Here is a 16488-nt window from a genome sequence, read left to right on the forward strand (position 1 = left end):
CTCAGTACTGACCCTCTGACAGTGCAGCACTCCCTCAGTACTGACCCTCTGACAGTGCAGCACGCCCTCATTACTGACCCTCTGACAGTGCAGCACTCCCTCAGTACTGACCCTCTGACAGTGCAGCACTCCCTCAGTGCTGACCCTCTGACAGTGCAGCACTCCCTCAGCACTGACCCTCTGACAGTGCGGCACTCCCTCAGTACTGACCCTCTGACAGTGCGGCACTCCCTCAGTACTGACCCTCTGACAGTGCAGCACTCCCTCAGCACTGACCCTCTGACAGTGCAACACTCCCTCAGCACTGACCCTCTGACAGTGCAGCACTCCCTCAGCACTGACCCTCTGACAGTGCGGCACTCCCTCAGTACTGACCCTCTGACAGTGCAACACTCCCTCAGCACTGACCCTCTGACAGTGCGGCGCTCCCTCAGTACTGACCCTCTGACAGTGCAACACTCCCTCAGCACTGACCCTCTGACAGTGCGGCGCTCGCTCAGCATTGACCCTCTGACAGTGCAGCACTCCCTCAGTACTAACCCTCTGAAAACGCCACACTCCCTAAGTACTGACCCTCCAACAGCGTGACTCTCCCTCAGTACTAACCCTCCAATAGCACGACACTCCCTCATTACTAACCCTCCAACAGCGCGACTCAGTACTGACCCTCTGACAGTGCAACACTCCCTCAGCACTGACCATCTGACAGTGCAGCACCCCCTCAGCACTGACCCTCTGACAGTGCAGCACTCCCTCAGCGCTGATCATCTGACAGTGCAGCACTCCCTCAGCGCTGACCCGCTGACAGTGCAGCACTCCCTCAGTACTGACCCTCTGACAGTGCAGCCCTCCCTCATTACTGACCCTCTGACAGCGCGACACTCCCTCAGTACTGACCCTCTGACAGTGCAGCACTCCCTCAGTACTGACCCTCTGACAGTGCGGCACTCCCTCAGTACTGACCCTGTGACAGTGCGGCACTCCCTCAGCACTGACCCTCTGACAGTGCAGCACTCCCTCAGCACTGACCCTCTGACAGTGCAGCACTCCCTCAGCACTGACCCTCTGACAGTGCAGCACTCCCTCAGTACTGACCCTCTGACAGTGCGGCACTCCCTCAGCACTGACCCTCTGACAGTGCAGCACGCCCTCAGCACTGACCCTCTGACAGTGCAACACTCCCTCAGCACTGACCCTCTGACAGTGCGGCGCTCGCTCAGCATTGACCCTCTGACAGTGCAGCACTCCCTCAGTACTAACCCTCTGAAAACGCCACACTCCCTAAGTACTGACCCTCCAACAGCGTGACTCTCCCTCAGTACTAACCCTCCAACAGCACGACACTCCCTCATTACTAACCCTCCAACAGCGCGACTCAGTACTGACCCTCTGACAGTGCAACACTCCCTCAGCACTGACCATCTGACAGTGCAGCAACCCCTCAGCACTGACCCTCTGACAGTGCAGCACTCCCTCAGCGCTGATCATCTGACAGTGCAGCACTCCCTCAGCGCTGACCCGCTGACAGTGCAGCACTCCCTCAGTACTGACCCTCTGACAGTGCAGCCCTCCCTCAGTACTGACCCTCTGACAGTGCAGCACTCCCTCAGTACTGACCCTCCGACAGTGCGGCACTCCCTCAGTACTGACCCTCTGACAGTGCAGCACGCCCTCATTACTGACCCTCTGACAGTGCAGCACTCCCTCAGCACTGACCCTCTGACAGTGCGGCACTCCCTCAGTACTGACCCTCTGACAGTGCAACACTCCCTCAGCACTGACCCTCTGACAGTGCAGCACTCCCTCAGCACTGACCCTCTGACAGTGCAACACTCCCTCAGCACTGACCCTCTGACAGTGCGGCGCTCGCTCAGCATTGACCCTCTGACAGTGCAACACTCCCTCAGTACTGACCCTCTGACAGTGCGGCGCTCGCTCAGCATTGACCCTCTGACAGTGCAGCACTCCCTCAGTACTAACCCTCTGAAAACGCCACACTCCCTAAGTACTGACCCTCCAACAGCGTGACTCTCCCTCAGTACTAACCCTCCAATAGCACGACACTCCCTCATTACTAACCCTCCAACAGCGCGACTCAGTACTGACCCTCTGACAGTGCAACACTCCCTCAGCACTGACCCTCTGACAGTGCGGCGCTCGCTCAGCATTGACCCTCTGACAGTGCAGTTCTCCCTCAGCGCTGACCCACTGACAGTGCAGCACTCCCTCAATACTGACCCTCTGACAGTGCAGCACTCCCTCAATACTGACCCTCTGACAGCGCGATACTCCCTCATTACTGACCCTCTGACAGTGCGATACTCCCTCAGTACTGACCCTCTGACAGTGCAGCACTCCCTTAGCACTGACCCACTGACAGTGCAACACTCCCTCAGCACTGACCCTCTGACAGTGCAGCACTCCCTCAGCGCTGACCCTCTGACAGTGCGGCACTCCCTCAGCGCTGACCCTCTGACAGTGCAGCACTCCCTCAGCGCTGACCCTCTGACAGTGCAGCCCTCCCTCAGTACTGACCCTCCGACAGTGCAGCGCTCCCTCAGTACTGACCCTCTGACAGTGCAGCACTCCCTCAGTACTGACCCTCCGACAGTGCAGCGCTCCCTCAGCACTGACCCTCTGACAGTGCAGCACTCCCTCAGTACTGACCCTCTGACAGTGCAGCACTCCCTCAGCGCTGACCCTCTGACAGTGCAGCACTCCCTCATTACTGACCCTCTGACAGTGCAGCACTCCCTCAGTACTGACCCTCTGACAGTGCAGCACTCCCTCAGTACTGACCCTCTGACAGTGCAGCACTCCCTCAGCGCTGACCCTCTGACAGCGCGATACTCCCTCAGCACTGACCCTCTGACAGTGCAGCACTCCCTCAGCGCTGACCCTCTGACAGTGCAGCACTCCCTCAGCGCTGACCCTCTGACAGTGCAACACTCCCTCAGTACTGACCCTCTGACAGTGCAGCACTCCCTCAGCACTGACCCTCTGACAGTGCAGCACTCCCTCAGTATTGACCTTCTGACAGTGCGGCACTCCCTCAGTACTGACCCTCTGACAGTGCAGCACTCCCTCAGTACTGACCCTGTGACAGTGCAGCACTCCCTCAGTATTGACCCTCTGACAGTGCGGCGCTCCCTCAGTACTGACCCTCTGACAGTGCAGCACTCCCTCAGTACTGACCCTGTGACAGTGCGGCACTCCCTCAGCACTGACCCTCTGACAGTGCAACACTCCCTCAGTACTGACCCTCTGACAGTGCGGTGCTCCCTCAGTACTGACCCTCTGACAGTGCAGCACTCCCTCAGTACTGACCCTCTGACAGTGCGGCACTCCCTCAGCGCTGACCCTCCAACAGCGTGACTCTCCCTCAGTACTAACCCTCCGATAGCACGACACTCCCTCATTACTAACACTCTGACAACGCAACACTCCCTCAGTACTGACCCTCCAGCAGCGCGACCCTCCCTCTGTACTGACCCTGCGACACTGCAGCACTCCCTCAGTGCTGACCCTCTGACGGTGCAGCACTCTCTCAGCGCTGACCCTCTGACAGTGCAGCACTCCCTCAGCGCTGACCCTCTGACAGTGCGGCACTCCCTCAGTACTGACCCTCTGACAGTGCAGCACTCCCTCAGCGCTGACCCTCTGACAGTGCAGCACTCCCTCAGCAATGACCCTCTGACAGTGCGGCACTCCCTCAGTACTGACCCTCTGACAGTGCAGCACTCCCTCAGCGCTGACCCTCTGACAGTGCAGCACTCCCTCAGTACTGACACTCTGACAGTGCGGCACTCCCTCAGCGCTGACCCTCTGACAGTGCAGCACTCCCTCAGCAATGACCCTCTGACAGTGCAGCCCTCCCTCAGTACTGACCCTCTGACAGTGCGGCACTCCCTCAGTACTGACCCTCTGACAGTGCGGCACTCCCTCAGCGCTGACCCTCTGACAGTGCAGCACTCCCTCAGCAATGACCCTCTGACAGTGCAGCCCTCCCTCAGTACTGACCCTCTGACAGTGCAGCACTCCCTCAGTACTGACCCTCTGACAACGCAAATGTCCCTCAGTACTGACCCTCCAGCAGCGCGAATGTCCCTCAGTACTGAGTCTCCGACAGCGCGACACTCCCTCTGTACTGACCCTGCGACACTGCAGCACTCCCTCAGCGCTGACCCTCTGACAGTGCGGCACTCCCTCAGCGCTGACCCTCTGACAGTGCGACACTCCCTCAGCGCTGACCCTCTTAGAGTGCGGCACTCACTCAGCGCTGACCCTCTGACAGTGCAGCACTCCCTCAGTACTGACCCTCTGACAGCACGACACTCCCTCCGTACTGACCCTCTGATAGGGCGACACTCCCTCATTACTAACCCTCTGCCAATGCAACCCTACCTCAGTACTGACCCTCCAGCAGCGCAGATTCTCCCTCAGTACTGACTCTACGACAGTGCAGCACTCCCTCAGTACTGACCGTCTGACAACGCAGCACTCCCTCAGTACTGACCCTCTGACAGTGCAGCACTCCCTCAGCATTGACCCTCTGACAGTGCAACACTCCCTCAGCACTGACCCTCTGACAGTGCGGCGCTCGCTCAGCATTGACCCTCTGACAGTGCGGCACTCCCTCAGTACTAACCCTCTGAAAACGCCACACTCCCTAAGTACTGACCCTCCAACAGCGTGACTCTCCCTCAGTACTAACCCTCCAACAGCACGACACTCCCTCATTACTAACCCTCCAACAGCGCGACTCAGTACTGACCCTCTGACAGTGCAACACTCCCTCAGCACTGACCATCTGACAGTGCAGCACCCCCTCAGCACTGACCCTCTGACAGTGCAGCACTCCCTCAGCGCTGATCATCTGACAGTGCAGCACTCCCTCAGCGCTGACCCTCTGACAGTGCAGCCCTCCCTCAGTACTGACCCTCTGACAGTGCAGCACGCCCTCATTACTGACCCTCTGACAGTGCAACACTCCCTCAGCACTGACCATCTGACAGTGCAGCACGCCCTCATTACTGACCCTCTGACAGTGCAGCACTCCCTCAGCACTGACCATCTGACAGTGCAGCACCCCCTCAGCACTGACCCTCTGACAGTGCAGCACTCCCTCAGCGCTGATCATCTGACAGTGCAGCACTCCCTCAGCGCTGACCCTCTGACAGTGCAGCCCTCCCTCAGTACTGACCCTCTGACAGTGCGGCACTCCCTCAGCACTGACCCTCTGACAGTGCAGCACGCCCTCAGCACTGACCCTCTGACAGTGCAACACTCCCTCAGCACTGACCCTCTGACAGTGCGGCGCTCCCTCAGTACTAACCCTCTGAAAACGCCACACTCCCTAAGTACTGACCCTCCAACAGCGTGACTCTCCCTCAGTACTAACCCTCCAATAGCACGACACTCCCTCATTACTAACCCTCTAACAGCGCGACTCAGTACTGACCCTCTGACAGTGCAACACTCCCTCAGCACTGACCCTCTGACAGTGCGGCGCTCGCTCAGCATTGACCCTCTGACAGTGCAGTTCTCCCTCAGCGCTGACCCACTGACAGTGCAGCACTCCCTCAATACTGACCCTCTGACAGCGCGATACTCCCTCATTACTGACCCTCTGACAGTGCGATACTCCCTCATTACTGACCCTCTGACAGTGCAGCACTCCCTTAGCACTGACCCACTGACAGTGCAACACTCCCTTAGCACTGACCCTCTGACAGTGCAGCACTCCCTCAGCGCTGACCCTCTGACAGTGCGGCACTCCCTCAGTACTGACCCTCTGACAGTACGGCACTCCCTCAGTACTGACCCTCTGACAGTGCAACACTCCCTCAGTACTGACCCTCTGACGTTGCAGCACTCCCTCAGTACTGACCCTCCAGCAGCGCGACTCTCCCTCAGTACTGACCCTCTGACAGCACGACACTCCCTCCGTACTGACCCTCCGATAGGGCGACACTCCCTCATTACTAACCCTCTGCCAATGCAACACTACCTCAGTACTGACCCTCCAGCAGCGCAGATTCTCCCTCAGTACTGACTCTACGACAGCGCAACACTCCCTCCGTACTGACCGTCTGACAACGCAGCACCCCCTCAGTACTGACCCTCTGACAGTGCAGCACTCCCTCAGTACTGACCCTCTGACAGTGCAGCACGCCCTCATTACTGACCCTCTGACAGTGCAGCACTCCCTCAGTACTGACCCTCTGACAGTGCAGCACTCCCTCAGTGCTGACCCTCTGACAGTGCAGCACTCCCTCAGCACTGACCCTCTGACAGTGCGGCACTCCCTCAGTACTGACCCTCTGACAGTGCGGCACTCCCTCAGTACTGACCCTCTGACAGTGCAGCACTCCCTCAGCACTGACCCTCTGACAGTGCAACACTCCCTCAGCACTGACCCTCTGACAGTGCAGCACTCCCTCAGCACTGACCCTCTGACAGTGCGGCACTCCCTCAGTACTGACCCTCTGACAGTGCAACACTCCCTCAGCACTGACCCTCTGACAGTGCGGCGCTCCCTCAGTACTGACCCTCTGACAGTGCAACACTCCCTCAGCACTGACCCTCTGACAGTGCGGCGCTCGCTCAGCATTGACCCTCTGACAGTGCAGCACTCCCTCAGTACTAACCCTCTGAAAACGCCACACTCCCTAAGTACTGACCCTCCAACAGCGTGACTCTCCCTCAGTACTAACCCTCCAATAGCACGACACTCCCTCATTACTAACCCTCCAACAGCGCGACTCAGTACTGACCCTCTGACAGTGCAACACTCCCTCAGCACTGACCATCTGACAGTGCAGCACCCCCTCAGCACTGACCCTCTGACAGTGCAGCACTCCCTCAGCGCTGATCATCTGACAGTGCAGCACTCCCTCAGCGCTGACCCGCTGACAGTGCAGCACTCCCTCAGTACTGACCCTCTGACAGTGCAGCCCTCCCTCATTACTGACCCTCTGACAGCGCGACACTCCCTCAGTACTGACCCTCTGACAGTGCAGCACTCCCTCAGTACTGACCCTCTGACAGTGCGGCACTCCCTCAGTACTGACCCTGTGACAGTGCGGCACTCCCTCAGCACTGACCCTCTGACAGTGCAGCACTCCCTCAGCACTGACCCTCTGACAGTGCAGCACTCCCTCAGCACTGACCCTCTGACAGTGCAGCACTCCCTCAGTACTGACCCTCTGACAGTGCGGCACTCCCTCAGCACTGACCCTCTGACAGTGCAGCACGCCCTCAGCACTGACCCTCTGACAGTGCAACACTCCCTCAGCACTGACCCTCTGACAGTGCGGCGCTCGCTCAGCATTGACCCTCTGACAGTGCAGCACTCCCTCAGTACTAACCCTCTGAAAACGCCACACTCCCTAAGTACTGACCCTCCAACAGCGTGACTCTCCCTCAGTACTAACCCTCCAACAGCACGACACTCCCTCATTACTAACCCTCCAACAGCGCGACTCAGTACTGACCCTCTGACAGTGCAACACTCCCTCAGCACTGACCATCTGACAGTGCAGCAACCCCTCAGCACTGACCCTCTGACAGTGCAGCACTCCCTCAGCGCTGATCATCTGACAGTGCAGCACTCCCTCAGCGCTGACCCGCTGACAGTGCAGCACTCCCTCAGTACTGACCCTCTGACAGTGCAGCCCTCCCTCAGTACTGACCCTCTGACAGTGCAGCACTCCCTCAGTACTGACCCTCCGACAGTGCGGCACTCCCTCAGTACTGACCCTCTGACAGTGCAGCACGCCCTCATTACTGACCCTCTGACAGTGCAGCACTCCCTCAGCACTGACCCTCTGACAGTGCGGCACTCCCTCAGTACTGACCCTCTGACAGTGCAACACTCCCTCAGCACTGACCCTCTGACAGTGCAGCACTCCCTCAGCACTGACCCTCTGACAGTGCAACACTCCCTCAGCACTGACCCTCTGACAGTGCGGCGCTCGCTCAGCATTGACCCTCTGACAGTGCAACACTCCCTCAGTACTGACCCTCTGACAGTGCGGCGCTCGCTCAGCATTGACCCTCTGACAGTGCAGCACTCCCTCAGTACTAACCCTCTGAAAACGCCACACTCCCTAAGTACTGACCCTCCAACAGCGTGACTCTCCCTCAGTACTAACCCTCCAATAGCACGACACTCCCTCATTACTAACCCTCCAACAGCGCGACTCAGTACTGACCCTCTGACAGTGCAACACTCCCTCAGCACTGACCCTCTGACAGTGCGGCGCTCGCTCAGCATTGACCCTCTGACAGTGCAGTTCTCCCTCAGCGCTGACCCACTGACAGTGCAGCACTCCCTCAATACTGACCCTCTGACAGTGCAGCACTCCCTCAATACTGACCCTCTGACAGCGCGATACTCCCTCATTACTGACCCTCTGACAGTGCGATACTCCCTCAGTACTGACCCTCTGACAGTGCAGCACTCCCTTAGCACTGACCCACTGACAGTGCAACACTCCCTCAGCACTGACCCTCTGACAGTGCAGCACTCCCTCAGCGCTGACCCTCTGACAGTGCGGCACTCCCTCAGTACTGACCCTCTGACAGTGCAGCACTCCCTCAGCGCTGACCCTCTGACAGTGCAGCACTCCCTCAGCGCTGACCCTCTGACAGTGCGGCACTCCCTCAGTACTGACCCTCTGACAGTGCGGCACTCCCTCAGTACTGACCCTCTGACAGTGCAGCACTCCCTCAGCGCTGACCCTCCGACAGTGCAGCGCTCCCTCAGTACTGACCCTCCGACAGTGCGGCACTCCCTCAGCGCTGACCCTCTGACAGTGCGGCACTCCCTCAATACTGACCCTCTGACAGCGCGATACTCCCTCAGCACTGACCCTCTGACAGTGCAGCACTCCCTCAGCGCTGACCCTCTGACAGTGCAGCGCTCCCTCAGTACTGACCCTCTGACAGTGCAGCACTCCCTCAGCGCTGACCCTCTGACAGTGCAACACTTCCTCAGTACTGACCCTCTGACAGTGCAGCACTCCCTCAGCGCTGACCCTCTGACAGTGCAGCACTCCCTCAGTACTGACCCTCTGACAGTGCAGCACTCCCTCAGTACTGACCCTGTGACAGTGCGGCACTCCCTCAGTACTGACCCTCTGACAGTGCAGCACTCCCTTAGCACTGACCCTCTGACAGTGCAGCACTCCCTCAGTACTGACCCTCCAGCAGCGCGACTCTCCCTCAGTACTGACCCTCTGACAGCACGACACTCCCTCCGTACTGACCCTCCGATAGGGCGACACTCCCTCAGTACTGACCCTCTGACAGTGCAGCACTCCCTCAGTACTGACCCTGTGACAGTGCAGCACTCCCTCAGCACTGACCCTGTGACAGTGCAGCACTCCCTTAGCACTGACCCTCTGACAGTGCAACACTCCCTTAGCACTGACCCTCTGACAGTGCAGCACTCCCTTAGCGCTGACCCTCTGACAGTGCAGCACTCCCTCAGTACTGACCCTCTGACAGTGCGGCACTCCCTCAGTACTGACCCTCTGACAGTGCAGCACTCCCTCAGTACTGACCCTGTGACAGTGCAGCACTCCCTCAGTACTGACCCTGTGACAGTGCAGCACTCCCTCAGTACTGACCCTGTGACAGTGCAGCACTCCCTCAGCACTGACCCTGTGACAGTGCAGCACTCCCTCAGCACTGACCCTGTGACAGTGCAGCACTCCCTTAGCACTGACCCTCTGACAGTGCAGCACTCCCTTAGCGCTGACCCTGTGACAGTGCAGTCCTTCATTGGTGATGCATGGTAGCGGTAGGAAATGATCTGTGGATTTTTGGTGGATCAACGGAGGTTAAAAACAGAGGAATTGAAACCCTGTTGTTTTTCACAGAGAAGAATAATTCAACCTGTGCAGCATGCCGGTGAAGAAGCAATACTCTCAGAATGCACTGACGTTCATAGTTTAACTGGTACAGTATTTGTTTGTAAACTTTCACACTGCTAATGTTGTTTCCTAATTGTGCGTGCACGAAGCCAGCGGCATGCACTCACCTCTTATTCTGTTTTAGTTCCATTATATGTAAAATGGTGACCCCAGAGGACAGGAGAAATGGACAGAGTCCTGTGCTCGAGTTAAGATGCTGACTCACTAAGAACTAGATTCGCAAAATCATTGAAAATTTGTAAACCAAGCCTTCAGCTTTATTTCTGGAGAGACAGAATTGAAAAGTACAGTGTGTTACGCTAAAGCTGAATCGCACGGTGGCTCAGTGGTCAGCACTGCTGCTTCACAGTGCCAAGTACCCGGGTTCAATTTCACCCTTGAGTGACTGTCTAAAAGGAGTTTACATATTGTCCCCGTGTCTGTGCATGGTTCGCTCCCGTTTCTCCCCACATGGCCAAAAATATTCAGGTTAGGTGGAATGGCAATGTTAAAATTGCCCATAGTTTCCAGGGATGTGCAGACTAGGTGGAGTAGCCATGGGGAATGCAGGGTGACAGGGATGGGTCTAGGTGGGATACTGTTCGGGTGGACGCGTTGGGCTGAATGGCTTGCTTCCACACTGTGGGATTCTATGATTCAACCTTGGTCATCCCACACTGAGCTGTTTGGGGCCACCATATTGTAAAATGGATAGGAAGTCAGTGCAGAGATAATTGATAAGGAGAAGACTAGAAATGCGACTATACACATCCAGAGAGGATTGACAGGCTGGGCCTTTTCCATATCTACATGGGATAGTTCCCAAGAAATCCAAACAGGAATTGAGAAGGAGCCTTTTCACTCCAAAGAGTCATGAGAATATGGAATCCCCCCCCTACATTCGAAGGTATTCGAAGGGGGCAATAGACAGGTCCTTAAGGACGCAGGCGATTGAGGGTTAGGATGATGGATTTATGGGAGGGAACAACATGGAGTGAGTGGGCTGAAGGGCCTGTTTCTGTGCATCCGCTATCTGAAAGGCATATGCTGTCACATCCTCTTGAGGCCAGAGGAGCAAAGTCCTGTACAGACACACGTTAGAAGGTTCAGCAAGTTTGTATACATCCATGTACCAGACACTGTTTGGATCCCTGCTTTGTGCATACCTCAGGAAGGATATGGAAGGGGTGCAGCATCGATTTACCAGGATGATGCTGGGGATTTAAAGGCTTACATTACTAGCAAAGGTTGCAATGACCCAAATAATAAGTAAGATTTGGTTCGTGTGTGTGGAGAAAAACTGACTTCAAAATAGCCTTTGAAGAAATATCGAAGGTTTCTCTTCTCATTTTCCAATCTGTTCCTGCAGACTCATCAGCCGATCAGTGAGTGCAACTGCGACTGTGAACATGCAGAAGGTAGGAGTGATCGCAGAGATTGCACTGTATTACTGTGTGAAATCTTAGGCACTGAAGTTCCAGCAACTGCTGGGTGTGTTTTCGCTCAGTCGTTGTGAGCTGTTCAGAGAATGAGAAGGCCTGAATACCGCATGCATAAGAAGACTGTGAGGTTCAAAGGAAACCTTCCCATTGCTTCCACATGACATGGTCTTGATAACCACCAATAAACATTGACATACTCCTGGAGACCTCCCAGTAAACACTGACTCACTGCTGCAGACCCCCCTGTAAACACTGACACGTTCCTCATTAAATTCTGACACATGCCAACAAACCCTGTGTAAATGCTGACACATTCCCTGGAGATCCTCATTAAATATTGACACATTCCTTGGTGCTGTCGATGATGACTCACTCCTGGGGACCTCTTTAAATACCTGAGATCCCTATAAAGACTAACAAATTCCCAAGGGACTCCCAGTGAGTGTAGATCCACAACTAGAGGCCTCTTGTAAATATGGACACACTACACAAATGTAAATACTGACACACTGCTGGGGACTCCTTTTAAATACTGATCCACTCCCAGGTGCCTCCCGGGGATAATGACACAATCCCCAGGAACCTCTGAAACTATTAACGATCCAAGGCTCCCTGCATTTCACATATCGAACATCACAATACTAAATGATGGTCAGTGTTGGTAATCGAATCAAAAGTTGGTTACATTTATCAGCAAATCTTCTGCTTGGCTCCTGCCTGTGACTGGCAATTTGTCCCTCTCTCTGTGCGGGGCAGTTCGAAAATACAAACCATTCCATCGCTCACTCGAGCTTCCAGGGGTGGGATGAAAGCAAAGAATCAATGTTTGTGCTGCCTCTTCCTTGTCCCCTCTCTGACCTTGAAACGTCTAAGCACACGGTGAGAAGCATCAAATCACTGGAAATCTGGGATTGCAACAATCCTTATTCTGTTGCTGATACAGGTCTGGTGCTGTACTGAAACACTAGATGCAGCAAATACTGAGGGAGCCTATGGTTTTCTCAACCATTTAAAAACACCCAGGATACCTTCCCCTGCAACCGCAGGAAATGCTACACTTGCCCCCACACCTCCTCCCTCACCCCTATCCCAGGCCCCAAGATGACTTTCCACATTAAGCAGAGGTTCACCTGCACATCTGCCAATGTGGTATACTGCATCCACTGTACCCGGTGTGGCTTCCTCTACATTGGGGAAACCAAGCGGAGGCTTGGGGACCACTTTGCAGAACACCTCTGCTCGGTTCGCAATAAACAACTGCACCTCCCAGTCGCAAACCATTTCAACTCCCCCTCCCATTCTTTAGATGACATGTCCATCATGGGCCTCCTGCACTGCCACAATGATGCCACCCGAAGGTTGCAGGAACAGCAACTCATATTCCGCTTGGGAACCCTGCAGCCCAATGGTATCAATGTGAACTTCACCAGCTTCAAAATCTCCCCTTCCCCCACTGCATCCCAAAACCAGCCCAGTTCGTCCCCTCCCCCCACTGCACCACACAACCAGCCCAGCTCTTCCCCTCCACCCACTGCATCCCAAAACCAGTCCAACCTGTCTCTGCCTCCCTAACCTGTTCTTCCTCTCACCCATCCCTTCCTCCCACCCCAAGCCGCACCTCCATCTCCTACCTACTAACCTCATCCCACCTCCTTGACCTGTCCGTCTTCCCTGGACTGACCTATCCCCTCCCTACCTCCCCACCTATACTGTCCTCTCCACCTATCTTCTTTTCTCTCCATCTTCGGTCCGCCTCCCCCTCTCTCCCTATTTATTCCAGAGCCCTCACCCCATCCCCCTCTCTGATGAAGGGTCTAGGCCCGAAACGTGGGCTTTTGTGCTCCTGAGATGCTGCTGGGCCTGCTGTGTTCATCCAGCCTCACATTTTATTATCCAGGATACGTGTGTCTCTGGAAAGATCAGCAATGATTGCCAATACCTGATTCCCCTTGAGATCAGAGAGTGAGCCACCTTCTGGATGATTGAGTGGTCGGCTAGTCCATTTCGAGGGCAGTTTCAGGTCAACCATATTCCCAGCAGATCGGGAGTCACATGTCGACCAGATCCGCTAGGGATGACAGATTTCTTTCCTTCAAGATCTGAGTGAAGCCAATCGATTTTCACAACAAGGCCGACTGTCCAAGTCACCATCATTGAGTCTGAATTTCTATTTCGGATTTATTTAAATCACTAGACTTAAAGTCCAGTGGTGAGCTTTGACCTCCTGCTGCCAGGTCTCCTGATTATTTGCCGTGTGATATAACACATTTGCTATAATGTTAGTGTTTTTCTTCTCAAACAGTAGTTAGACAATACACTAAAGTGAAGACTGTTTGACAGACTTTCGCTCAACATCTGCACCTCACTTACATGTCCAACTAACACTCTTCCCGATTTTTTGTTTAAAGTCACAGCCATCCCAAACCTCACCGGGAAGTGTAGGCTCCACGCGTCCATTGAGTGCTCCCGGATCTCCAGGTTCAACAATATGCGTGAGTACCAAGTTTTCCACCTTGCTGTGTGCAGATGCTGGGTCAATCCTTAGATGTGTACGTGTAAGATCATAAGATACGGAAACAGACAGAGGCCGTTCAGCCCATCGAGTCTGCTCTGCCATTCAATGAGATCATGACTGCGCTGATCATCCTCAACTCAACATTCCTGCCTTTTCCCCAGAGCCCTTGATTCCACTGACTGATTAAAAATGTCTCTCTCAGCCTTCAGTGATCTGTGCACTTATACCCCAGCTCCCACTGCTCCTGCACCCCATCTAGAATTGCACCCCTGATTTTATATTCTCTTTTAACATTCTTTCGACCAAGGTACATCACCTCAGACTCCTTTGCATTGAATCTCATCTGCTACCTATCTGCCCATTCCATCAACTTGTCAATATCCTTTTAGAGTTCCACGCAGTCCTCTTCACAGTTTACAATTCTTCAAAGTTCAGTGTCATCTGCGAACTTGGAAATTGGCCCCTTGCACATCCAGATGCAGCATGTTAAAGTATGTCAGGAAAAGCAAGGGTCTCAATACCAGCCCCTGGGGAGCTCCACTACAAACCACACCCCCAGCCTGAAAAAATAACTATTAACCATTACTCACTGTTTCCTATCCCTCAGACAATCCCGCCCGCATGTTGCCACTGTCTTTCTTAAACCATGACCTACAGCTTTGTTCACACTTTGCCTGTTAAATAGCACTGTGTCAAATTTCATCTGTCAATCGCATTGACAGCGTTCCATTACCTCTTGAATAAACACCAACAAGTCTGATAAATATGATTTCTCCTTTAGAAATTACGCAAGTTCTTCATCATCAAACCACCTTTCTTCATGTGACGACTGATTCTGTCCTAAATAACTGTTTCAGGAAGGTTTTTTTCCCATTCCTGAAGTTAAACCATCTGCTCTGTCATCATACCAGGCAACATCAGCAGAGCAGGAAAGTTGACGTTTCGGGTCTTCAGAAGGGTCCCAACCCGAAACATCAACTTTCCTGCTCCTCTGATGCCGCCTAGCCTGCTGTGTGCCTCCAGCTCCACACTGTGTTATCTCTGACTCCAGCATCAGCAGTTCTTACGATCTCTGTTCTGTCATCATTGTCCTCACAATCATTTCTGAACAAAGGCATCATATTGGCTATTCTCCCTGGTGGCAGACAAATCATTCCTTTTGACAGATGGAGTTTCACAATTATTTAGTACAGCACTGATGAATTTTAGTTTGCAGAGGGACTGTCCTGAGGGCCAGTGGTCTACAGAATGCTGCTGTAGACTGCAGCACAGACTGCAACCACTCGCTGAAAACAAAAGGGTTAATATTGAGAATTTTCAAGTTTCTGTGGGGGAAAGCACAGCAGCTAAGTATTGTATTGCCCTGTTCTCTTCCTTCCTCTCTCTCCCCCAGTGTTTATTTCATGCTGCTGACTGTATGAGGGTGAGGACTCAGGAAATGCTGGCACAAATTGTAGGTTAAATACATTACGGACCAGACCAAACCCCCTTCAAGGATGTTAAGAAGGTTGCCTGAACTCTATTTTTTTCTTATTTTAAAGGTAAATGTAGGGTGTTGTGTTCCAGTTTTGATTGCTCCAACTACTCGATGTTAAGCAAAACACAATTTATTCATACATTCCATGTAAAATACAACAAAAGAAAAAAAGACTGGCTTAGCTGTAACTCTATTGACAACTTAACAGAACAATAGATTCCGTGACTATTATTAATTAACTGTTCTAATCCCATAAGCACACTCTTGGCAAAAGGTAAATTCAGAAAGCAGATTGATTCACATGCAACTCCTGCAGCAGAAAGAGAACACCCAAGCTTTAAGCTGTAACCAAGACAAATGAAAAAAAAAGCTTCCTCTTCCTCAAGACCTCAGCAGCAACCGCTACTGAAAAACTAAAAAACAAAAAATCCTGGCTCTGTGAGAGCTTGACTGCACCCATTCAGGTTGCTTCTGATGTTCCAACTTAAAAAAAACCAAGGCCTCACAATTTTATTGGCTTTTCAAATAGACAGCTCACAACCACTGTCTTAAAACATGACTTTAAAATAAAGAACAAAATAACCTCTTAACGCTACAACATCGTCACAAGTAGGAAGGAAGAGGAATGAAATGCTGTTGACACACAGGATCACTTCAGTCCCAGCTCCTTCTTGGGGCTTGTTGTCACTTTGAATAAAGTGCACAAGGGAGCTGCTCTAATTCTCTCCTCTGCCCTACAGGCGAAGATGGATAACCAGGTGTTAGCCTATAAAGACCTGGCTGCGATCCCGAAAGATAAGGCAATATTGGAGATTGAGCGGCCAGACCTAATGATCTATGAACCGCATTACAGCTACTTCTGTGCAGAGAGACCAGAGCCAGTGGGGTCTGCTGAGGTACGCTGCTTTGCTGGCGAGAAGTGACAAGTTTTCTTAAGAGCTCTGAGCATTGAACGTGGCTGTACTTGAGTCAAGTGGCCATTCTTTCCGTCAGCCTCTAATGTCAATGTCAACAGCAGTTTGCAATAGCTGATCCTGGCCCTGCCCTTCCCCAACATCTGCACATTGTTGAGACATCACCATCATGTAGAAGGTCATAGGATCCTACTGTCATGGTGACATCACAGCACAGAAG

At 53.6% G+C, this 16488-nt stretch overlaps 1 protein-coding gene across 10 annotated transcripts in view; it reads left to right on the forward strand.

Moving 5' to 3' along the window:
• The window catches only part of dmtn (dematin actin binding protein), a 95801-nt gene that overhangs the window by 49807 nt on the left and 29506 nt on the right, over positions 1 to 16488 (forward strand). For 7 of the 10 annotated variants that reach the window (XM_059641191.1, XM_048522869.2, XM_048522870.2 and 4 more), the window contains 4 exons: positions 9888 to 9966; positions 11290 to 11338; positions 13771 to 13854; positions 16095 to 16250. In XM_059641191.1, the coding sequence (XP_059497174.1) occupies positions 11330 to 11338; positions 13771 to 13854; positions 16095 to 16250 (249 nt within the window). In that variant the 5' untranslated portion in view covers positions 9888 to 9966; positions 11290 to 11329. The remainder of the gene's footprint in view (positions 1 to 9887; positions 9967 to 11289; positions 11339 to 13770; positions 13855 to 16094; positions 16251 to 16488) is intronic. The other 3 variants (XM_059641193.1, XM_059641194.1, XM_048522872.2) reach the window with 2 other exon arrangements.

This window comes from Stegostoma tigrinum, chromosome 40 (assembly GCF_030684315.1).
Source record: "Stegostoma tigrinum isolate sSteTig4 chromosome 40, sSteTig4.hap1, whole genome shotgun sequence".
In the NCBI taxonomy this organism is placed as follows: domain Eukaryota; kingdom Metazoa; phylum Chordata; class Chondrichthyes; order Orectolobiformes; family Stegostomatidae; genus Stegostoma; species Stegostoma tigrinum.